The sequence below is a fragment of the Symphalangus syndactylus genome, chromosome 1 (genome assembly GCF_028878055.3).
Source record: "Symphalangus syndactylus isolate Jambi chromosome 1, NHGRI_mSymSyn1-v2.1_pri, whole genome shotgun sequence".
Taxonomy (NCBI): Eukaryota; Metazoa; Chordata; class Mammalia; order Primates; family Hylobatidae; genus Symphalangus; species Symphalangus syndactylus.
Genome location: NC_072423.2, coordinates 124,586,995 through 124,612,305, shown reverse-complemented (window position 1 = coordinate 124,612,305; position 25,311 = coordinate 124,586,995). Strand labels below are relative to the sequence as shown.

The following is a 25,311-nucleotide window of genomic DNA, read 5'->3' as shown; positions in this document are numbered from 1 at the left end:
TTATTTATCTTGTTTTTCTTCTTCTGAGAAAACCAAAGTCATGGTATCCCAAAGACTAGAAGATGATTCAACAAAGCCTATGAATCTTCTTCATTTGGAAGCCCACAGGGCCCAATCTGTCTGCCACTGGCAATGCACCACATTAAATGCTGTACAATATCAAGCATTCTCCCTACAGGCTCTAGGACCATTGTGGAAGAGAAGCGTGCATGAGATTATATGAGCTGGATTAGGGAAATGGAGTGTGGAACATAAACTTTATTTTGGATGCCAATCTGCCACGTTGACTTCTGATTAACGCCTGATCCAGGAGTGCCTCTAAGATTTCTCTTTTATCTACTGTTTCTATAAATGTTGTCCTTAGGCAGGTTGATATAGCACTCTTGCCTTTCCCTGGGGGTGTCAATTTTAATTGTCCTACATATGCCTTCCCTGTGGTATATAAGCCCTTGGTCTGGGGGTTAGTGGTGCAGGGGTCCACCATGTCATCTGGCCACCGCCTGAGATAATGGCTTCTGTTCAGAAGTCCCTATTAAAAGTTTCTTTCTGAGAAACTGGATTTGTCAGACTTCTTGGACCTCTCAGCTTCCTTGGCCTTTGAAGGTAGTTTCACATAGACTTGCCCACTACAGAACGCAGATCTAAAATTTCTATTTGGTTCTTCTTTATGTCTTCTGTTTTCTAAGACTTACTATTTCTATGCTGAGGTTTTCTGTTTATTTGTTTGTTTTAAGAACGTTTTTATTGGTGACTGAAGCATTTTTATCATGCTGCTTTAAAAGCTTTGTCAGGTAATTCGGTTTTTTGTTTGTTTGTTTGTTTGTTTTTTCGAGACAGAGTTTCACTCTTGTTGCCCAGGCTGGAGTGCAGTGGCTCGATCTCGGCTCACTGCAACCTCCACCCCCCAGGTACAAGCGATTCTCCAGTCTCAGCCTCCTAAGTAGCTCGGATTACAGGCATGAGCCACCACATCTGGCTAAAAAGCTTTGTCAGGTAATTTTAACAACTCTGTCATTTCCGTTGGTATCTATTTATTGCTTTTTTTCATTCCATTTGCTATCTTCCAGTTTCTTTATATAATGAATACTTTTATTGAAACATGGACAATTTTGTATTACGTCACAAGACTCTGAATCTTATCTTTACTTTTAACTGGCTTTCTCTGACACTGCTCTTGCAGAGGAAGTGGGGCAGGTACCACCTTGTTACAGCCAGGTGGAGGCTGAAGTCCAGATCCTCTAGGGGAGGATGGTCTTTATTACTGTTGGGTAAAGATGAAAGTCTCACTCCTCACTGTCTCCACTGACACTATGGGTGGGCCTTATTATAAGCTGGTGGGGATTAAAGTCCCGATTCCCTACTTTTTTTGAGGCACCTCTTTATACCCTAATGAGTGTGAAAATTTGGGTTCCCCATTTAGCCTATACTGGTATAGGTCAGGGTAGAACCATGGTATTTTCTGCATGTTTGGCTGGAATAGAGCAATTGTTGTCTGTAAGTTTCTCTCTTGCTTGCCTGCTCCCTTTTTTGGTCCATTGGCTAAAGAGAGCAGGCTTTTGCTAGCGCTTTTTTTGTCTGTTCCCACTGGCATTTCTGGGTTGCAAGCTTCTTCGTCTCCAAGTCTGGGATATATAAGGCAAAAAGAAAATCCAGGGAACTCACCAATGTGTCATCCCTTGGGTCCTGAAGGCACATATGAGTGCATTCTTTTTCTCTCCACTTTCTTCAATCTGCCTTTTAGAGTCTTGTTATATCAGTTTTATACATAACGTCCAGGGATTTTAATTGTCCTTAGACAATTAAAGAGCTAGGGAAAAATACGTCTACCCCTTCTACTAACAAGCAGGGGTCTCACTCACTTTTATTTGGGTTATCTACATCTTATCAAATTTTTAGGTAAATGTTTAGGTTTTATTGAAATATATCTGCAGAAAAGCTTACAAATGAATTACCACCACCAAAAGTGAGGTGATAGCACTTTACTAGCACCCTAAAAAGCTATAGTGTTTCTTCCCAGTTATAAATTATCTATCCCTCTTCCCCAAAGATAATCATTGTCATCACATCTAATGCTAGGGATTTATGGGGATATTTTTGAACGTTATGTATATTATATAATACAATATGCACTCTCTGTGTTGACATTTTAACTCTATGTTTGTGAGAGTAACTGAATGACTGATAACCACATGACAAAGTGTTAAACTTCATTAATCATCATGAGAATAAAGTCACAGTGATAAAATGAAAAATAATGACTGTATAAGTGTTAAAGAAAACAACTGGAATCCTTAATTTACACTTACATGTTAGCATCAAAAGTCATGTACAAGAATGTTTATAATATCACTACTCATGATAAGCTGAAAATAGAAACAATTCAGCAGTCCATCAACACACAGTGGATGAAAGAAATCATGGCAGATCCAAACAATAGAATTCTATACAACAATGAAAGAGAAAACATTCAACAACATGAGTATTCAATGATTTTTAAATACTGTTGCACATTTTACTTTTAATGCAGTTTTAAAAATCAAACTATGTTTCCTGGAAGAGGAAATATAGGCTGGGCTCAGTGGCTCATGCCTGTAATCCCAGCACTATGGGAGGCCAAGGCGGGCAGATCACCTAAGGTCAGGAGTTCAAGATCAGCCTGACCAACATGGTGAAACCCCGTCTCTACTAAAAATACAAAAATTAGCCAGGCGTGATGGCGGGCGCTTGTAATCTCAGCTACTCGGAAGGCTGAGGCAGGATAATCACTTGAACCTGGGAAGCAGAGGTTGCAGTGAGCCGAAATCGTGCCACTGCACTCCAGCCTAGGTGACAGAGCAAGACTCCATCTTAAAAGAAAAAAAGAAAGAAAGAGGAAATATGCCATAGTGCAATATTTTGAATGCAATTTAAAACACTTTTAATTCCACATATTTTTAAAATATGCATGAATGTCTATGATATATGTTTTTAAAACATTATAGTGAGTATCATTTGAAGGAAGGGGATTTTCAGTGAGGATTGGAGTAAATTTGGAACAGCTAATTAAATAAGTTAAAAGGAGAAATGGGATTGCAAGGACTGAATTGGACAGTGCAATGAATAACTCAATTATGGGTCCTTTCAATATCTCCAACATAATAACAATAAATATAAATAAATAGCCAACACAGCATACCACAAGAAAACATAAGCTGGATATACACCAATCTTAAGATGCCAGGAATGACCTACCTCTTCTCTTTCTGAAAAACTGCCATTACCATTCACTATTAACTTTTTTCTTTGGTAAATCCTCCCTGGACCCCTCAGTTCAATTAGCCCTTTCTTTTCCAGATTACCACAGCTATCTCTTCATACCTGTGATGATGATTATTATTATTATTTTGAGACAGAGTCTTGCTCTGTCACCCAGGCTGAATTGCAGTGGCGTGGTCTCGGCCCACTGCAGCCCCTACCTCCCAGATTCCAGTGATTCTCCTGCCTCAGCCTCCTGGGTAGCTGGGATTACAGGCGCATGCCATCATGCCCAGCTAATTTTTTTTTTTATTTTTTAGTAGAGACAGGGTTTCACCATGTTGGCCAGGCTGGTCTCAAACTCCTGACCTCAGGTGATCCACCTGCCTCGGCCTCCCAAAGTGCTAGGATTACAGGCATGAGCCACTGCACCCAGCCTACCTGTGGTTATTATTTGTCCTAAATGCTGCCTTTCTAATGAAGCTGAATTTTCCTTTGGGTGAGGGAATCTGCATATACTTGCCTATATTCCTAGAACTAATAAAGCACCTAGTATGCAGCAGCCCTTGGCAAATTTTGATGAATAAATTGGTGAATAAAACAAGGACTTCATTCATTAGGCATCTACACCTTATTTCATAACAATCTCAAACATCTTAAGCTGAATACTAACTCCTTGACCCCATGACCACACAAGAGGTAGAAACAACAGGACATGGTGACTCACTACATAAGTGGGTTGAGGAAAAGTGAATGGAAAAATAGGGCGTATTTTTTTATTTAAAATATGGGTATTTATCTCATTTCATCCATTAGCACTGTAATTGCATTCTAGGGAACTCAGTCATTCTGTGCAATACGGAGTTGGTATCCAGGCTGGGCTTCCTCAAAGTACCGAGCCATTTGCTTGGTAGACTTCGGCATTTCGGCAGCTTACATTTTAGGGATGAAACAGGACCAAGATGAAGTCAAAAACCTCCTCGGAAGGTCTGCCTGAATAACAACTGCATTCATACTATCTCCCACTGTACCCTCTATCTGCTAAGCTATCATTATGAACTATTGTTAACTATTATTATTGTTTGAAGAGACAAAAATCTCCATTTTTTTTGGCCAGTTCTGCAAGAGCAAAGGTAGATTAAACATAGGTATGTTTCTTAAGTCCAGGCTTTATGGGTAAGTTTGCCTCAGCTATGGAGGGAAGAAACTTGGCATTTAAGGCTTAAGACTTGAGTCATCTTTTCCAGGCCAATTGTCAAGTGCCTGATGGATGGTTCATGGCTGCCAAGGGAGCAATTGAAGAAACATAGAGGGTTATAGGAGGCAGAAAGACAAAGCAGTCATATAACCCCCATCCTGAAAAATATAGTAGAAAGAATTTTTGAGATTCATTTGCTGCCAGCATGGCTCTACAAACTTTTGGAACATATTTCAAAGTAAGTGCAAAGCATTATGGACAAAGAGCATCAACTATTATCCATTTTTGCTGGAATTCCTGTTCTTTGTTTTGAAAGGCAATTCTACTGCTCACTTTTAGGAACATCATTTAAGATGCATAATGATTAAGTGGGATATTCATAATCCTTTAGAGGTTGTAAATGCGTCAGCTATATGTGTGTTTAAATTTTAGGGCCCCATATACAGAATGGGTTTCTGTATCAAAGTGTCTTGCTTCCCAGAATGGAGATTCTATGTGAGTCTCTCAGAGCTCTGAATTTTGGCTCCTTTTTACTCTGTGACCCATTTAACCCTCCAGCAATCCCTATGATGCTTTTTTTCCCCTCCCTCTATTACTAGTTAAAACAGTAGCATTCCTCCCAGGCTGACTGAGATCCAAGTTTCCTCAAGGGCCATTTGTAAAAGTACTTAACACTATTATTCAAAGTATTTTTCTGGCTCTAATCTTTCCCTTTTTTCAAGCATTGCCCATATGATCAGTAAATGTTACTCCCAAAGGAAAAAAAAAAAACTGTGGAACCAAAACGGAACACAGCCTGCACATGCACACCTCCATGTTTGTACTGACACAGTGCATTTGGCTCAAGATTCTTTGCTTCCCCTTATCCTTCCAGAAAAATCATAGTCACCCTTCAAATTCCACTGGAACCTTCTCCAGCATCCTTTCCGTTTGGTGAACCTTATCCTTCCCCTGCACATGCTCTCAAATCATGTTGTGCAGACCTCTTGCACAACAGTGATCACAGTGAGTTTTACTGTTTGCTTAGGTACTGTGAGAAGCCTAAGGTTTAGAGTCTGAAGATGTGGGCTAGACTCCCCACTCTGCACTTACTATATCCCATTAGGGAAGTCATAAACCCTCTCAAGCTTCTGATTACCTCATCTACAAAATGGGTCTAATAGAACTTACCTTGCCAGGTTGCTATTTAGAAAGAGACAATGAGTTTCTAATTGCTCTCTAACAGTTCCTGGAAAAAAGCATAAATGATCCCTCATAAATAAATTACTGTGCATCTATTCAGAGGAAAACACACCGTCATTAGAAAAGGATGACATATACTTATATTTTTTGACACAGAACTATATGATATATTACTAAAGGGAAAGGATGTTACAAAAATGCTTAATGTCCTGAGACCATTTTATGTAAATACGAATAAATACAAATGTAAAATGTACCCACATATGCATGCACATCTAGAAGGAAGTTTACCAAAATGCTAATAGTTTTTACCAATCGGTGGTGGAATTTTAGAAGATTTTAAATTTCTTCAGTATTCTTGAATACTGCTTGACTAATGATAAAGCTATTTGCAAAAGAATATTTAGAGATACTATGCATAATATCAAAATTAATTTGAAAACTTGGAAAAGAAAGCTGTGCAGCTAGTAGTTTGGTCAAATATTTCAAAGCTGAATAAAATAATGACCAACGGGATTGGTGAGCAAGTAAACTGACATTAGTTCATTGTGTCACATATTAATTGACTTTGGGCAAGTACTTAATCTATTTATGTTTTGATTTTCCCATCTCCAAAATAGTTTTTTATTAGATCTACAAGCTCCTCTATAACACTGACATTTTGTCATTCATCAATTCATTAATTGAACAAATATTCACTTATTATATGAGCACCTAAGCATCAGGGATATATGGTGAAGAGGAAAGATGAGGCCTTTGCTCTCATGAAGCTTACATTCTAGACGACATCAAACAAGAAAAGAAAGAAACAATGCTTTCAGATGGTGGACACTGAGGTCCAAAACATGAGAAGAGCTGGTCATAGGGAATAGTGGGGATCCCTCAGATACAGGGAACTCAAGCACTAAAACTTGGTGAGAGACCAGGCATTTTTGAGGAGCAATAAGACCGGGTTGGCTGGATCATACACCTCTTAAACTATTACCCTAAACTCACAGAATAAGAAAATATAAAGCTAAATGTTAATTACTGGTCAAAGGACCAAAATATATAGGATGAATTTATTTTATATGCATTTCCAAGAAATTTTAGATATTTGCTGCTTCTAAATTCTAAACAAAAGCTATTACCAGTTTTAGCAATGTAGAATACATCTAATTTTGATATTGTATATGTATTTGACTATAATAAATAGTAAATCCAACTCAAATCAAATACATTTACCCAAAATCATACAGATGGTATTGATGATGATGATAATAGTAATGTCAGATCCTATTTTTATTAGGCATTCATTCTTACAGAAACTCTATGAAGTGGGGATTTTTGACTTAAGGAAATTGAAGCTGAGAGAGATTAAATCAATTGTATAAGATCTCACTGCTTTTAAGTGGAAGAGCTGGGATGTTTGGATTTTAGGTTCCTGGCCTTTTCCACTAAATATAGAATAAAGATTCAAGCCATCCTCTTTCTCATAGAGGCTATAACCAGTTAGAAGTAGCCATACATTTTAGAGAAGAGAGATAAGTCTTAACCCATAAGGTAAACAGTTATATGAGGATTGGGCCTTGTTACCTTACCTTTTTCTGGGAACCTCCAGTGGACATAACTCGAATGCAGACAAACAGTGCTTTACAATGTGATCAACTATTATTGTTGTTATTATTACTAATTGGTGCTTAGAAAAACAAGTTAAGGATGCTTAAGCTGTATCTAATTTTCCCTCACAAAAATGAGTCTCCCAATTAAATTATTAGCTTTGATTCTGAGAAGAGACCAATCATGAATTGCTATGAGACCATAATGAAGCCTAGCATTAGCAGCTGTTCAAAGTAAGAGGTGGTGGTGGTGGTGGTAGTGTCAGTGGTTAGACTTTGGGCAAAGCCTTTGGTTTCTCTAAGCTTGAAGGCAGATCCATTAGGCTGGATCTAGAGGGTGACAAGTGATGCTAATAGTGGATGCCGGCTGGGCCCAGTGGCTCACGCCTGTAATCCCAGTACTTTGGGAGGCTGAGGCAGGCAGATCACGAGGTCAAGAGGTGGAGACCAACCTGGCCAACATGGTGAAACTCCGTCTCTACTAAAAATACAAAAATTAGCTGGGTGTAGTGGCACACGCCTGTAGTCCCAGCTACTTGGGAGGCTGAGGTAAGAGAATCACTTGAACCTGGGAGGGAGAGGTTGCAGGGAGCCGAGATCGTGCCACTGCCCTCCAGCCTAGGTGACAGAGCAAGACTCTGTCTCAAAACAAAATAAAATAAAAAATAAAAAAAGTGGCTGCCTCTTGCTTACATTTGTCTAGACTTCTTGGCTATCATCTCCAAAGTGTAGATATGCTCATTATTTACTTTTAAGACAAAAGAATGGAATGGGCAACTCTTCATTATTTGGGAACTTGCCCTGTGCCTTCTATTATGCCTCTGGCTCTCAATTTTCGTTGTTCCTAATCTTTAAGGCCTGCTGCCTTTTCAGGACATCCAGGTTCTGCTGTTGTCTAGGTGGCAGCAAACCAGAGTGGCCAAAACTTGGCCCAGGAGCAGGATATAACTGAGTCCTTCCTAAACTGTAGAATCTAGGATAATTTTCTTTATCTTGCTAAGGTTTCATAGGGATTAAATGAAAGAACAAATATAAAATGTCTATGATGTATTAGAAACCCAATACATGTTAGCTATTATTGTTATCAGCAACCTATGCTTTTCTCGTATACTGTGTTATATTGTGTATCCATCATGACTCTGATGCATCACGCATGGAAAGCCATCCCTTCCTTGAGATCCTCTCCTTTATCCTCAACAGTTCTCCATATTATCCTCCCTCTTCTTTTTTCTTGTTGTTCTTTTCTGTAACCTTCATAAGTATGCCTGTTCTATTTAAGAAGTCTTACTAGTATCTTTTTACCAAATGGCTCTAGAAGAAGCCAAGGTCCATAGGATGAAATCCAGTCTCTTTATACAAACTCAGAACAAAGAAATGAGAGAAGGTTGGCAGCATTACACATTCTTCTGCTTAACGGTGTTTGCTGTGAAAGGCCCTTGGATGCAATCAGGAGGAGGCCTTTGCCCTCTTTAGAAATTAATGAACAAGTACATGACCAGAAGTGGGAGCTTCCAGTTCAAGTTTGTGCAGATAAATTTCTGTACACCTCACACTTCTGCTGGCTTGATATTTACCCAGAAACCAGAGTGAAATAGACCATGAAGGGAATCTACAAAAATCACAAAGCTACGGACTTGAGACTTAGAATAATTATTCACAGCCTCTTTTCCTCAGGCTTTACCAGACTGCAGTAGAAATGAGAAATCTTGACAACCATAGCTAAAATGTCATAAAGCTTCTAAGGCAGAATTTCCAGTCTTCTGTGAGGTCTCACATAAGCATTCCTGGGTGTCAGATGGGGTATCTCACACATAGCCATGAATATGTACACTTCTGCTCAGGGATATCAATGCTTCATGAGGGGTACTCTGAGGATCACTTTGCTGGTCTACCATCTACTGATGCAAAGCACTGACAAATCCCATTGTTTTACAGAAGCATTCAGAGTCTTTTTCCATTCAGTGTGTGGAGGACACATGCAGTAACTAATGCCTAGACCATTTCTAGAGCTCGGGGGCTACAAGGGTAGCCTCTTTTCACCACCTTGTTAACAAGCATTATACCAGGAGCTAGAGAAACAAGATGAACATGGCATTGCCCCTGCCCTAGGGGAGATCATAGTCCAACAGAAGAGCAGGCCACCTTGTCATTGATTACTTAGGAAAGGAAGTCATGGGAACATGGCATTGATTTGGGAATCTAAATCAGATAAATGGGTCAAGGAAGGAGATGTCAAGAATAGTAAATACTTGGATATGTGATTTGAAGAATAAGATAAGTTAGCTCGATAACAAAAGATGGGATGGAAAATAATGTGAAACAAACACATAAACAAAGGCAGGATTTAGTTTGGGACACCATGGCTAATTCCTATGGTAGGTATTATTTAATCAGACTAAGGATTTCTGTTGCTGGGATCAGGGTGGGGTGGAAAGGAAGGAGGTACTAGCTTCTCTAAATTTCCTTCAGGGGACAACATTTAAACATATACTGTTGGCTAATAGTGTTGCTAACTTGAGCTAAGCACTTACTAAAAGGAAGGATGACATCTTCAATTCTTAAAAAAAAGAAAATCCAAAAGAAAAAAAGATGAAAAATTTATTGTTGTAAGCCTTGACATGCTTGCTTACCAAGACTGGAATTGCCAGTAGACCCTGGGAGTTTTGTTTCCTAAGAAAACCCTCGTCTGGCCCCATGCTAGCTCAGGCTTCATTTGTACACACTCATCAAAGTCTTGTACTTTCCCTTATCATAGTTTTTTTTAAAAAAATGTGTGTGTGATTTAATTAATCACTGTCTCTCCCACTAGACTTAAATTCCAGGAAAACAGACTTAATCTGTGTTTTCTCTCTGCTGTATCATTAGTTTCTGGCACAATTCTGATACAGAATAGATGCTTGATAAAAATGTGTTGATATGGCTGCTCCTGTCATTGTGTTTGTGACTTTGGCTACTAGAATTTTGTCTCTATTGAACAATCAGGCATTGTGTTGTGAGAAGGAGAAAGCTGAAGCCATTTGGGCTAGCCAATCTGGCCCGGTACTGAGGGTCACCAGAAAATTTAGAGCATTTTGAAAGCTAAATGCTGAGTAAGAGGCTGACACTTAGAACAGTAGCTTTCAATTGACATCTGGGATGGAAAGAGTAAGAGTAAGTTTATTCTAAAAGACATGAGCTACGGCATGGATGCAGGACCAAACACATAATTTGCAGGGTCAAGTGCAAAATGAAAATGTGATCTCTTGTTAAATATTTTTACCGAATTTCAAGATGGCAGCATCAGTGCGGGGCCCTGTGTGACTGCGCAGGTTGCACATCCATGAAGCTGTGCTTGCAAACATCTACAGCTAATTTTAAAAATCTGAACAGAAGTTTGCCATTTTCTTTTAAAAAACTGAGGGTATTTTGTATTAATGGGGGAAAAGAGGCTTTTAAATATCTAGGTGTATTTCTTTTCCCTGCACACTGAGGTTGTCTTCAAAAGAAACTGGACCCTCTGTATCTTTATTCAGTGGGGCTATTCCTATGTTTCCAAAAGATTTAGTAAGGCAGGCTGGTTTGCCGCTCTGTGAACAGTCCTCAACTCTTGCTATACTGCAACATCCAATTGCTCTTCAGCCAAGACCTGGCCTAGATTTGAGGCTCCACAGTCCCAAATGCATGGATTTTGAAGCCCAAATGTGTTCAAATTCCAGTTTCACCAATTATAGTTTAGTGACTTAAAGCAAATTAGCCTTCTTACATCTTCAATTTCCTCATCTATAAAATGGAATTGATAATCCCTAGACGCATTGAGTAGCTGAGAGGATTAAATAAGGTAAAAAGAAAGGGTTTAGTACAATAAGTGCACAACAAACGAGGAACAGGTGTCCATATACACACTGCATTATCTCTCTGCTTTAGATCAAAGCTGAATGGAGGAAGCGCAGTGCCCGTGAGTCAGGGGACCCCCACTCCGACCCCTGCTCTCTGTCACTGAACCCTATAAATAGCTTAGCTAAGTCACTGTCTCTCTCAGTCACTATTCGTTAGGGTGAGGAATGAGGGAGTTGTTGCAAGTGGTCCTTTCTGGCAATATCATTCACAGATTTTCTATTCTTTGGGGTTTGGGTCTGAATTTTCAGCATCCTCTCCGAAGTATCACCCCCACCCTGTGCCGGCGTGCGCCCAGCCTTCCCCCAGCCCTCTCCAGGGCGCTGCCCCCTGCCTGCCCTCACTACTCCAGGCGCTGGCCGCGCAGCCCCGCCCCAGAGCTGCCTCCCCGCCTCCTTCCTCCTCCTGCGGGCGAGCAGAAGCCCGCTCGCCCGCTGCCGAGTGGCAGTCACGACTGTGAGGTCGCCAGCGGGGTGGCCGCGGGCGCGGCGGGGCGGGGCAGGGCGCACTCTCCTCCACGCCCGCGGAAGTGCCGGGGAGGTGGGCAGGGCCGGGAGGGAGAGGCGGAGAGGCTGGAGGAGGGCTCGTCGGCGCCTTGGCGAGGATGGGAGTCCCCGGGACCCGGAGCTGAGCAGCCTGGCGCGCGGAAGGCAGGGCGCGCAGGAGGACAGAAGCCTCGCTGTTCCTCCGGGAGCCCAACACCGTTCCCGCGCGGCCACGATGATCCCTCCGAGCGGCCCCCGCGAGGACGGCGTGGACGGGCTGCCCAAGGAGGCGGTGGGCGCCGAGCAACCGCCCTCTCCTGCATCCACCAGCAGCCAGGAATCCAAGGTACCGAGCGCACTTGCCCCCAAGAGAACACAAACTCACTCTCTTCTCCTGTCGGTCCAGCTTTGTCTCTCCTCCGATCTAGCACGGGCGTGGGGGTCTGAGACTTGCTAGTTCGCCCAGGGCTGTAGGACTTGAACGTCGGTAGGACCCACTGAGACTTGAACGTCCGGTAGGACCCGCTGCTCACGATGCTGGACCACGTCCCTGTGAACCCAGCCTTCCCGCCCACACATTCACACACGCAATTCATGGTGGCTCCGGGTTCAGAGATCGATTTCTTGCGGGGTGGTGGTTTGGTTTTTTTGTGCTTTGAACCTGCTTGTGTCCAAAGCACGTGTAGGTAGGTATTAGGTGGCTTCTGAAGGCTGAGGGATGGAGACAGCCGAGGGATACTCCCAGAAAAGCTTGAGTACTGGGCCAGAAAAGCATGTACGTATCCCAAGGGTCTCAGAGACCTTTTGCTTAACAGGGATCACCCCTACCTTCAGATACTATTCACTAAAAAAGAAAAAGAAGAAGAAAAATAAAGGGTTTGCCTGCGTTTGTCTGAAAGTTGATGTTCCTCTTGTGAAAGTTAATACTCTAAGAACCTATACTTGCTTTTATGAAAGTTACACTAACACGTATACACAAAACCAGGCCCGCAGCAGTTCTCCTGTCACTGTTACACTTCCTCTGAAACTCTCGTGGGTGCCAGGCACATGTTTGAAAATCTTGGAAGAGGATAGAGTAAAATGTGGCTGCTAGCAGTGCAATGCCAAATGGCAACTCAGCTGGTGGTGGAAATCCTAAGATGGAGTTTGTAGTTATGTGGATTCTTTTAAGTGTAGAGCTCCTGGCTCTTTATTCTGATTTCATTGTGCGATCCCCAGGCATTTGGGGAATGTGAGGCAGTCCGTGTATACCAGCAAAGGAAAGGGGTTGCCAGTTTGTAGGATAAGGACAGGCCAGATGGGGCAAGGAAGACTGCGATCCTGTCTCTCTTCACATGCATCCCTGGAAGCCATTGATACGATCAGGAGGATGAAAATCACAGCCTGAGTGGCTCTGGGGATTTGGTGTGATACTGGGCACTGTACATTTCCCAGCCCCCTGAAGTTAACCATCAGTGATGGTAATCTAAGCCTGAAAGCTTTACATCTTATTTATTTTTATTTTTTTCCTGTTACTTACTGGCTGCCAGACCTGGGGTGTGTGTGTCAACTTTTCTAAAACTCGGTTGGAAATGAGGGAAAAAGCCCCAACTTCCAGAGACATTGTGAGGAGTACATGAGAGGCCCTAATGTCCCCCTGGCATACTGTAGGGACTCAATCATGTTTATCCTTTTCCTTCCTGAGATAAAGAGATGGAATCCATCTCATCTCAAATGATCCACTCCAAAGCAATCTGATAACCCATACACATGCACTACCTCTCCTCAGTCAAAAAGTTTCTGGGTATCATTGCCTCCCATTGAACATCAGTCCCCAGAGTGATATAGGTTAGTGGCCATTTTAGAGGAAAGCTAGAATTCTATAAATGAATGTAGCTAAACTCAAGAGTAAAACTAGCATTGAACTTTTTGAATTGGCCTGTTGCTCTGCAGTAGGCGTGTTCTGGAAAGGGCTTAGCATTTGGGCAAACAGTGGCATGGTTCAAATGCATTATATGGATTTGCTATTTATAGATGTCCTAATGGAAATTATTTGGCAGAGCAAAAACCACATATGTAATGCCCATAATTATCCACCAATTTATCTGGCTTATGGTTTTGTACAAATTAGTTTTTCTCAAAGTGGTCTATACACCGGATGTGTGTTTCTACATTCCTAAATTTGATGTCATGGCCTCAGTAAGCTTAATTAGTGAAGATGAACTATGGCAGCCCATGAACCCTAGGAAATTGAATGCAATATTGTATGCCTAAATGTGAATTTTTCTTGGCATAGCATTCATGATATTCTCAAAGGGATCCATGCCCCTTAAAAAAGGCTAAACTGCTAGTATGGAGGAATGTGTGGTAAGGTAAGGGAGTAGGATGGCATGAAACTGGAGGAGAGGAAGGCTCAATGCATTCTATTCTAGGAAGGCCACATGTTAAAGCTTACTGGCGTTTACAAGAATCTTTGACCCTGAGCATGAGAGCTTGGTGAGGAAAATGTGAACAAGACAGTAATAAGCATTCCATCTTACTCTTCCATGAAGTGGTCTTGTTTGTAAAATATCTTGTGGGACAAACATGGTTCAGGTCCCTTTGGCATTAAACTCTCTCAAGGAAGACTTAAAATTACTTTTTTTAAAGACTTAGGTTTTTCTGTCTTAAGAGTAACAAATACTCTTTGCAGATATTTGAACAGTCCGGACATAAATGATGAAAAGAAAAATAAATTAGCTCTTGGTTTACCATCCAGAAGCATCTACTAATAATACTTTGATCTATATCTTATGTCTTTTTAAATCTGTTTATATATTTACATAGTTGAGAGAACAACAGTGAGCATCTACTGAATGTTTACTGTAAGTCAGATACAACCTTAATCTTCACAATAGAAGATTCTGTTAATATTTCTATTTTATGGATAGGGAAGTGGAAGCCAAGAAAGGTTAGATCATTTTCATTGTGAAAATGTATTTTATTATGGAAAATTTTAATATATACAAAAGTAGAGAAAACAGTATAAAGAACTGTCATGGACCTAATCATGTGGCTTCACAATCAATTCATGGACAGTATTGTTTTATGTATTACCACCACCACCACCACCCTACACATACTGGATCATTTTAAAGCAAATTCCAGACATGAAATAACTTCACCCATAAATATGCTATCAGGTTGCATCTCTCAAGGATAAGGGTTATTTCCATAAACATGACTATAATCCCAATTAGCACATATTTCAGGTGTTTTAAACTAAGGGCCACTATATTCTTTGGAAGCCCACAAATAGTCTTTGGAAAATCTGTGAACAACCTGAACCAGCATTCAAAGTTGTCTGTGTACATGCATATGTGCATCATCTAGGGAAAGAATTTATAGCTTACCTCAGATTCACAAAGGGTCTATAGCTTCAAAGGTTATCTTAATGTCCTTTTTCTCTTTCCTGAGGAAATTGAGGCCCAAAAAGGGGCAGTGACTTGCTTGAGATCACACAGATATTTACTGGCAATACCCTTATCTACAAACCCCATCTTGGACTTTGGTATCCCAGTACAGTTTCCTCGGAGCAAATTTCTGTAAGCACAAGTCATAGTATAGTTTAATGTAATTGTGGGTTTTCTTTATGAAATTAGTTGAGTTGAATAAGTTTGAAAGCCACTGATGTATCATACCCTTCTATCTTCCCACTAACTATTTCAGAAAGATGACAGCCTAATTTATTTTTTAAGGGCTTGACAGAGACCATTGAATATAAACAAAATTTCATGTCCTATTTTCCCTTATTTCAATGAATATCTTTTCTCCTACTGACTTATTGACAACACAGAAAGCTTGCTAGTGTCTAATGTGAAGGTTTGGTATAAATCTCTTTGTCATCACTTACATGACACAAGGTCACATTTTGATGATATTGAGGAATTATAGGCTTTGAGGTTGACACACCTCTGTGAACATGCCTAATACCGCAAAGCCTCAGCTTCCTCATGGGGATGCTGATGGGGCTGCTACTACCCAATTGGTGTGGTTTTTGTGAGGCCTAAGAATACGTAATACCCCTGATATGTTCATTATAAGCATATACAAACATAAACCATCATTTATTTTCTCTATTTATTTCAAATCAGATGACTGCTACCACCAGCCAACCCCAAATGTCATCATTGGAATAATTTCAATAACCACAACTGACATTACCATAATGTAACTGAGTTTACCTCTTTGGGCTTTTAGTTATGCTAATTGATTACAATGAGACTTCACTTCAGCTATTTTGCATCCCCAAGAAGATAAGCCATAGACTCACCGGCATGTGACTTAGATTTTGAAATGGTGCTATCAGCCACCCAGTGCCCTAGTGGAGCCATGGACCAAAATGACCCTCATTCCTGGAGGTTATTTCTGAACCTGGACCACAATCCAACCTATGAAAAAGAAATCTCTAACCATGAAGACATGCCCTGAATCTCCCAGAAAGATTTCTGTGTTAATCTATCAGCAATTATTTTTTGAGTGCCTACTTTGCCCAGCATATCTCATACATATCTGTGAAGCTGTTATTAATAAGGAATTTAACTTCTACTCAGGGAAGAAGATGAAAGAAAACGAAACCTTGGCTTTGCATTGAAATCACCAAGGGAACCCAGGCCATAGGCTAGAACCACTAAGTTGAAATCTCTGAGAAAGATCTCAAGCATCAGTATTTTCCATACAGATGCCCACTGAAAACAGAATTAGAATAGTGTATACATAAACCCAAGTTTTACTTTTTCTTCCACCTAATGTTATATGTAAACAGTCTTCCTACACTCTTAAGTAATCAACCACACAAATATTGAAGATAGCCTAATATTCCATTTCATTGTTCTACCACATCAATTTCATCAGTCCCTTCTGATTTCATATTTAGGTTCTTTCCCAGATTTCATACATTTAAAAAATATTAAAATATACATTCCAATGCATAAATATTTGCATATGTTTCTGATCAGTTTCATGACAAATAGAATTAACTAGGTCTGAGTATAAACACTTCTAAGGTATTTTATTCTCATAACCACAGTGACCTCAGAAAAAGTTGTACTATAGTCTTTTTTTTAGTAAACTTTTCATCGAAGTACATCCTCCCCAAAACTGCACACATTAACAGTTTATAGCTTGATGAATTTTCAAAAAGATAAACTCTTGACCTTTGTGTGACCACCTCATAAATCACAAAAAGAATATTACTGACACCCCAGAATCTCTCTTGTACCCCTTTCTAATCACTAACCTCCTAAAGGTAAATAGTATCCTCACTCTAACAACATAAATTATTTGCTCATTTCTGAACTTTTGATAAATCGAATCATACAATATTTTATGCCTGACTTCTTTCACTCAACATTATGTTTAAATTATCTGTGCCATTGTAGGTAGCAATAGTTTTCATTTTTATTACCATATAACATTCCGTTATATGAATGGAACACAATTTATTTACCTACTCTACTGATGATGGACATTTGGATTGTTTCTTGTTTTGGGCTGCTATAAGCCATACTGCTATGAACATTCCTTATATATATTCTTTGTGGCACATATGAAGCTCTTCTATTGGGTATATACCTAGAAGTGGCATTTCTGGCTTATAGGGTATACACATGTTCAGCTTTAACATACTTTTCAAAATGGCTGTACCATTCATATTCCTGCCAGCAATGTATAAGACTTCAATCCACTCTTTGTGCTACCATCGTTTCATATTGTCTTTCTCATTTTGGCCATCTAATAAGCAATTAATGGCATTGCAATGTGGTTTTAACTTGTATTTCCCCAATGACTAATGAGCTTAGCAGTTTTTACATGTTTATGGCATTTGATATCTTCTTGTGTAGTTGTTCAAGTCTTTTGCCCATTTTTCTATTGGGTTGTTTCTTATTAATTTGTAGGGGTTCTTCTCATATTCTAGATATGAGAACGTTGAGAGAAAAATGTATTGCAGATATTCTATTCTACACTGAAAAAAAGGCTTACCTTTTTTCTTGTTCACTGAAATTCCTAATTTAATGTAGTCTAATTCTTACATTTTCTCTTCTATGGTTGCGCTTTTTGTGTGCTGCTTATGAAATCTTTGCCTATTCCAAAGTCATATAGATATTCTCCTATTATTATTTTCTAGAATTGTTATTATTTGCCTTTCACAGGTGGATTTACAATTCATTTGGAATTGCTTTTTTGGTATGGTGTGAGGCAAGGGTCAAGATTCATTTTGACTATACCACTTTTGCTATCCATAAATAATTTGACTGTATATGTGGAAGTTTCTACTCTGCCCATTGGCCTCTTTGTCTAACCTTCTACCAGTACAGCACTGTCTTAAATGCAATGATTTTATTTAAAAGGTCTTGATATCTGGTAGTGTAAGCCCTGGAGCTTTGCTCTTCTTTTTCAAAACAGATCTGAGTTATTTTTGACTCCTTGCATGTCCACGTGCACTTTGGAATCACCTGATCAATTTGCACAAAAACACCTGCTGGGATTCTGAATGGAACTGCACTGAATCTATAAATCCATGTGGAGAGAATGGGCATGTTCTCACTCCAGAGTATTTGCTTTTGTCAAGTCCCCTAGGACATCATTGAGAGGAACCAAATTTTGTTACTTTTTCAGTTTGGGGTTTACCAAACCAACTTTTGTTGTCTAAATTCAAGCCTCAAATCTATGTGAGGGCAGATCCATGAATAAGAATTCCAAGATAAATATTTTATTTACTTATTTATTTTTGTCCACCTTAAGTCTAAACTAAGATTTCTTTATCATCAACCTGAGTTGGTAAGAATTTTGTTTCTAGTTCATTTTTTTCCTTCTTTTTTAGATTCCACTCCACGTAGACATCAAAACCAACCTAGGTTTTTCTTGACTGTGGTAAAATATGCATAACATAAAGTTTACCATTTTAACCAGTTTTAAGTGTACAGTTCTACAGCATTAAGTACATTCACATTGTTGTGCAGCCATAACCACCATTCGTCTCCAGAACATCTTTATCATCTCCAACTGTAACTCTGTACCCATTCAACACTAATTACTAATTCCCCATCCCCCTCTTTCCCCAGTCTCTGGCAACTACCATTTGGCATTTTATCTATATAAATTTGACTATTCCGGGTTTACCACATAAGAGAAATCATATAATATTTGTCCTTTTGTGATTGAATTATTTCAGTTAGCATAATGTCTTCACAGCTCATCTATGTTGTGGCATGTATCAGAATTCTCTTCTTTTTTAAGGCTGAATAATATCCCATTGTATGTATACACTACATTTTGTTTATCCATTAATGCATCAGTGAATACTTGGGCTGTTTCTACCTTTGGGCTACTCTGAATAATGCTGCTATGAAGTGGGTGTGCAAATACTTGTTGAAGTCCCCTCTTTCATTTCTTCTGGGTATATAACCAGAAGTGCAATTGCTGGATCATCTGGTGATTCTATGTTTAATTTTTTGAGAAATTGCCATCCTATTTTCCACAGGGGTTGCACAGTTTTGGATTCTGATGAGTAATGCACAAGGATTCCAGTTTCTCTACATCCTCACCAACACTTGTTATTTTCTGGGTTTTGTTGATCCTGATGGGTATAAGATGGTATCTTGTGTTTAGTGATGTAGATCATGTTTTTATGTGCTTATAGGTCATTTGTATATCTTCTTTGGAGAAATATCTAGTCAAGGCCTTTGTCCATTTTAAAATTAGATTGTTTGGGTTTTGTTGTTGGATCGTAGTATTATAGCTTTTTAACCAGCAAATTTGAATGATGCAGAAGTATTGAATTTTATTATCGTTTTACTTACATTTATTCATTGAAAGGGTTATTTTTCATGCTTTTTTATTACCTGTCTTTTTTGGTATGTGAATTATCTGTTCATGTCCTTGTCCATTTTAATACTGTTTATTCCTTTCCTATTGGTTTAAAAAAAAATTATTTAGGCCGGGCACGGTGGCTCACACTTGTAATCCCAGCACTTTGGGAGGCCGAGGCGGGCGGATCACGAGGTCAGGAGATCGAGACCACGGTGAAACCCCGTCTCTACTAAAAATACAAAAAAAATTAGCCAGGCGTGGTGGCGGGTGCCTGTAGTCCCAGCTACTCGGAGAGGCTGAGGTAGGAGAATGGCGTGAACCCAGGAGGCGGAGCTTGCAGTGAGCCGAGATCGCGCCACTGCACTCCAGCCTGGGCGACAGAGCGAGACTCAGTCTCCAAAAAAAAAAAAAAAAAAAAATTATTTGTGAATATTAAATTCAACCTTTCAGATACATTGCTAACATTTTCCCAGATTGAAATTTGTCTTTTTTCAATTTTATTACATTTTCAGTGTAAAAGTTTCCTTTTTTATGATTTTAAACGTCTCAAATTTATTTAGCTATGTTTTCTTCTTTTCAATTATATTTAGAAAGGACTTCCCAACCCTGAGAACAGAAAAATAAAATAACCTGTATCGTTTCTCTAGATCCTCAATATGTACTTTTTGCTTTTATCATTTTCATCCATCTGGAATTTATATCATTATGTAGTATGAAGAAATCTATTTTTTCCCAAATGATGAATCAGTATTTCTAAAACCATTTGTTGAATAATTTATTCTTTTTTCACTGATTTGAAATTTTATGTTTTTTATGTAATAAATGGTAATATGTATTAGATTCTCTTTTAGAGTTATCTATCATATTCTAATGTTTTGTAACTTTATTTTTGCATTTATTACTGTACTGTACTCTTGCATGACTATTATCATGCTTTAATTATTGTAGCTTAATAATAGAGTTTGATAATTAATAATACAAGTACCCTCTTGGAAGTTTTATATTTATCTGTGCTCAACTTTTTGTTTTCTACCAAATTATAAAAATAATATTTTGAAAGTAATTTCATGAAACTCCTAATATTATTTCAGTGAAATCTTTACAATAATGAAATTTCTTATCCAAAAACATAGTATATCTGTAGTTATTGAAATGCCTGTCTTTTATGCCTCTCATAAATGCTTGAAATTGTCTTCAAATATTTCCTGCCAAAATTCTTTGTTAGCTATTTTCCAAGTGTCTTGGTCCATTCAGGCTGCTAAAACAAAATGTCATAAACTGGGTTTATGAACAACAGAAATGTATCTGTCACAGTTGCAGAAGCTGGAAAATCCAAGATTAGGGCATCGGCAGAGGGTCTGTTTCCTGGTTTATAGATGGAATCCTGTAGCTGTGTTGTCTCGTGGTGGAAGGGGCAAGGTAGTTCTCTGAGGCCTCTTTATAAGGGCACTAATCCGAATCATGAAGGCTCTGCCCTCATGTCCTAATCACCTCCCAAAGGCCTCACCTTTTAATACCGTCATACTGGTGGATTAATTTTCAACAAATGAATTTCAGGGGGACACAAACATTAAGAACATAGCACACGGTATTCTATACTCTGACTTACTATTATGAATTACCATTTTTATATTTTTTTATTTTTTAACTGGTGATAGCTGGCACATAAGAAATTCATTGTTATATTAATTTTATAATCTAAAATCATTTATATTCCATTTCTTATCCATTAATAAAGAAATACAATGTTGCTTACTAGTTCAGAGCATGGGCACAGACACAGTTGTGTTCAACTGTGTTCAAATCCCATTGTGCCAGTTTGGGATGCCACTTAACAAGCTTTCCTGTCCCTCACTTTCCAGAGATTCACTGTGCTTTCCATAAAGTGAGCATAATAATGTCCTCTGCAGCATTGCCATTCAACTTAATTAGTGTATGTAAACTGCTTAAGACAGAGCCTGGCATATAGCAAGTAAATGACAGCTATTATTTTCAGATTATCATAATATGTGAAATAATAATTTTGCCTCTGTAACTATAATTCTCTTTCATTTGGGGGGGAAAGGGAGTGCAGTGGGTAGGGACAGGGGTTTATTGCTGGAGAACTTCCAAAAGTATGGTAAATATTAGAAAGATACCAGGCTGGCACATGACTTAACTTTAAATGCCACTAGTGTTTTACTATACATGTAATATTGTACAGTATTGGTGCTGACAGGTGGCCTTAGCTCTCCTGTAAACCACTAGCCACTCTAGAAGCCACCAAAAGTACTAATACAGCCTGAGAAAAATCATGTGGTGCACTGCAAATTCAACTTAAAGACAAATTCATTTCCAACTAAGTCATTCCTTAAGATCCCTTTCTACACAAATTCCAGACATCCCACTCATATTCACAATTAAACTAAGATAGTCTTTCTCATTTTAAAGATAGGTCATGTTCCTAGCTTACGAAGAATTTCCATCAGGAATAGATGTGAAATTGTTTCAGATGACTTTTTGGCAAGTATGGAGGTAATCATGTGATTTTTCTTTTTTTTTTTTTTTTTTTTTTGTCCTTTGGCCTCTTTATCTGATGGATTATATTAATAGATGTCCTAATATTAAACTTTAAACTCTTATTACAATCCTGGAACAAGTCCTACTTGGCCATGGGGATTTTCTTTTAATAAACTTCTGGGTTTTGATTGCCAATGCTTTATTATTTTTACATCCACGTACATAAGGGAGATTGTTCGATAACTGTCACTTTTGTGTTCTTGGTCAGATTTTATTTTTAAGGCTATGCCAAGTTTCAGAAAATGAACTGGGAACATGTCCATGAATGTTTTTATTTTGTTTTTGTATTTTTATGTGTGGAACACATTTTATGGAAGCCACAAATAATATTCTCTTTGAATGTTTAAAAAAATGCCAATAATATCTAAACCGGTCACCTATCTTAAAACAAAATTTGAAAATTTTTTTCCATTATGAAATTCTATTCCTTTTTTCCTAAATTGGCTCGAGTCAGATATGTTAACTTGTATTTTACCAGAAAATTATCCATTTTACTTAAATCTTCATAACATCTCCAGATGGGTTATAGGAGGACAGCCCTGGGAACTTCCTTCAGTCTCGTCCCATCTTCCCTCTCTCTGGCAGGATTCCCATGAATTCCATCTTGTTCATACCCTCTTTTATACTTTTCTATTTCTGTGTAACACTCATTCCTTAGATCTGGATTTGAAATCAGAAGCATTAAGCACGAGTGCTCACATCTCTACCTTACCAAAAGAAAGGATCCCTTGCTCCCTCTTTAAATCTCTCACTCTTTCTTGGTTCCCCTCTTACTGCTATAGAAGTTGCTCTTTGATCCCACTGGCAATCTGTCCTCTGCCCATCTTTCAAATGTTGTTCTTCCCCAGCATTCTGTTTTTCACCCCCAGCCCTTCTCATGCTTCATAATCTCTCTGGGCCAAATCTTACTTCTTCTTATTTCATCTACCAGCTGAAAACTCCTAAATCTGCATCTAACCCAGACATCACTCAGTGATCGCCAGACCAATACATCCTGCTACCCTTTGGACAGTCTCTGTTGATGCCCACATCTTAAATTCAAGCTACCCTCAATGGAATTTATCATTCTTGATTCAGCTGTCACCCCATTTCTTCTTCTCTGCTCTCTTTGTTGTTAATTTGTTTTTTCTTATGTGCTCTTCCTCTGATGAGCTCCTCCATAGAGAAGCATCATCCATGGAGTCAACCAAGCCAGAAAACTAGAAGCCCTTGATGATCCTAAGCAGGGCGGGCTGAGCAGGGAGGAGGCTGTTTGACAGCAGGTAGAGAGAAGACAAGATGTCTTGCAGCTCCCAGAGCATGCTTCATTTGTCTGAAAATGAAACATGTACCTGTTGCCTGTTTCTAATGGCCCTCATAGCTGAAGTCACAGCCAGCATGTTTTTCTCGGGTCTGGAAGCAACTGTGACCACAGAATGAAGGACTGAGGTCAGACACAAAGAAAGGAATAAAGAAGAAAGACCCAGAACACCCCGAGGCTCCCAGGAATGCCACTGCTCCCTTGCCCTCCAAACTGATATCAGGGGAGTGAAAAGCAGCACCAGAGTTCTGTATGCCTCGATAAGATCTCACATTCCCTCCCCTCCCCTCTAACACTCTGTTTTATCAGAACAAGGTGACCTGGAGACCTTGGAAAAGATTCCCATCACACCACTTTCCCAGTAATGTCAATAACTAGAAGCACAAGGCTGCAAGACCCCTTCCTCTCATAGTTTCCTCTCTGAACATATCTGTACATCTGCTAATCCAGCCCATCGTCCAACCTCCCTACAGGTCAATACCCTCCACTCTACTCTCTAGAATTCACTTTTTAGCAAAATCCTCTTTATCCTCAACTTCCTCTCTGATGAGTCCTTCACTTCTTATGCTAATATCTAGTCCTTTCCTTTTCTTTTTTTGAGATAGGGTCTTATTGTGTCACCTAGGCTGGAGTGCAGTGGTACAGTCATGGCTCACTGCAGCCTCAGCCTCCCAGGCTCAAGCAATCCTCCCACTTCAGCCTCCCAAGTAGTTGGGACTACAGGCACATACAATCATGCCCAGCTAATTTTTATTTATTTATTTACTTACTTACTTATTTATTTATTTAGTAGAGATGAGGTCTCCCTATGTTGCCCAGACTAGTCTTGAACTCCTAGGCTCAAGCAATTCTCTCACCTCAGCCTCCCAAAGTGCTGGAATTATAGTCACGAGCCCCATGCCCGGCCCCTGCAGAGCTTTCAGGTGATGGTTGTTTTTTCCTTCATCATGCCTGGTGGCCAGGGAGGCAGCCTTACTGCTGCCTCCAGTTTATTGTCTCTCTTCCCTTAAAACGCACAGCTTTAAAATCCATGCTCTCAGATTCTCCCATTTCCTGCTGTTATCAGCAGTCACCTCCCAATCCCAGGGAGGTCTCGTCTGCTAGAGCCAGGCCTACTCTAATTCACTCCAGCACTATTCCTGTTGTACATAATCCTTTATGAGTTTTCACACACTGAAGATGACTCTTCCAAATACCCTGACCTCCTGATCCTTAAACTTTTCTCCTCCTATGATCTTGTCTTCCACCCTCTTCCATATCAGCCACCCACTTCCATAAGCATTCCCAAGACTTCATTCAAACAAACATTACACCCTCTCCAGAATCTCCCTTTCAAGCTTCCCACTCTGTGGCTACCATCTAATTCTCTTTAGCCTTTCTATTCCAATAGTATTTCAGCCACACCAGAGCATAAAATCCATTAAATCAATGAATTTACCCTCCTTTCATTATTCCTCACCCATTTTAGGTTCTTAGATTCTACTTTTCCTTCATTGTAATTACTTCTTTGCAAACACCCTCAGCTCCCTTGCTCCTGTGTCCCTTTGTTCAGCATCACCTAGAAAATTCAATCTACCTAAAGCTCATTTTCCACCTACTCTGAACCTGTACTTCTGGAGAAAGTAGAGAAGACAGATGATAAACAAGGTAAAAAAAAATGCATAACATTATTTTAGGCAGTGATAAAGCTAAATAGAAGAGTACTTGTGGAATAGAGTAGCATAGGGAGCTATTTTACGTAGACTGACTCCTATGGGCTGAATATGTGTGCCCTCCAAATTTATGTTGAAACTCTAATCTCCAATGTGATAGTATTTGGACATTGGCCTTTGGGAGATAATTAGGTTATGAGGGTGAAAGCTTCATGAAGCAATTAGTGGCCTTATAAAAACAGACAAGAGAGAGCTTCCTTCTTCTCTCTGCTCTCCCTCATGTGAGCATGTAGCAAGAAAGCAGCCATCCATGAACCAGGAGGAAGGCCCTCAGCAGGAAATTGATCATACTGGCACCCTGATCTCAGACTTCCAGCTTCCAGAGCTGTGAGAAATAAAT

The 25,311-nt window shown here is 39.4% G+C and overlaps 1 protein-coding gene across 9 annotated transcripts in view; it reads left to right on the top strand.

Moving 5' to 3' along the window:
• Positions 1 to 936: 936 nt before the first annotated feature.
• Positions 937 to 25,311, top strand: part of STAC (SH3 and cysteine rich domain) — a 179,904-nt gene continuing 155,529 nt past the window's right edge. For 3 of the 9 annotated variants that reach the window (XM_055283574.2, XM_055283591.2, XM_055283584.2), the window contains exon 1: positions 11,576 to 11,916. In XM_055283574.2, the coding sequence (XP_055139549.1) occupies positions 11,806 to 11,916 (111 nt within the window). In that variant the 5' untranslated portion in view covers positions 11,576 to 11,805. Of the gene's footprint in view, positions 994 to 11,574; positions 11,917 to 21,477; positions 21,915 to 25,311 lie in introns of those variants that run through there. The other 6 variants (XM_063636709.1, XM_063636706.1, XM_063636707.1 and 3 more) reach the window with 5 other exon arrangements.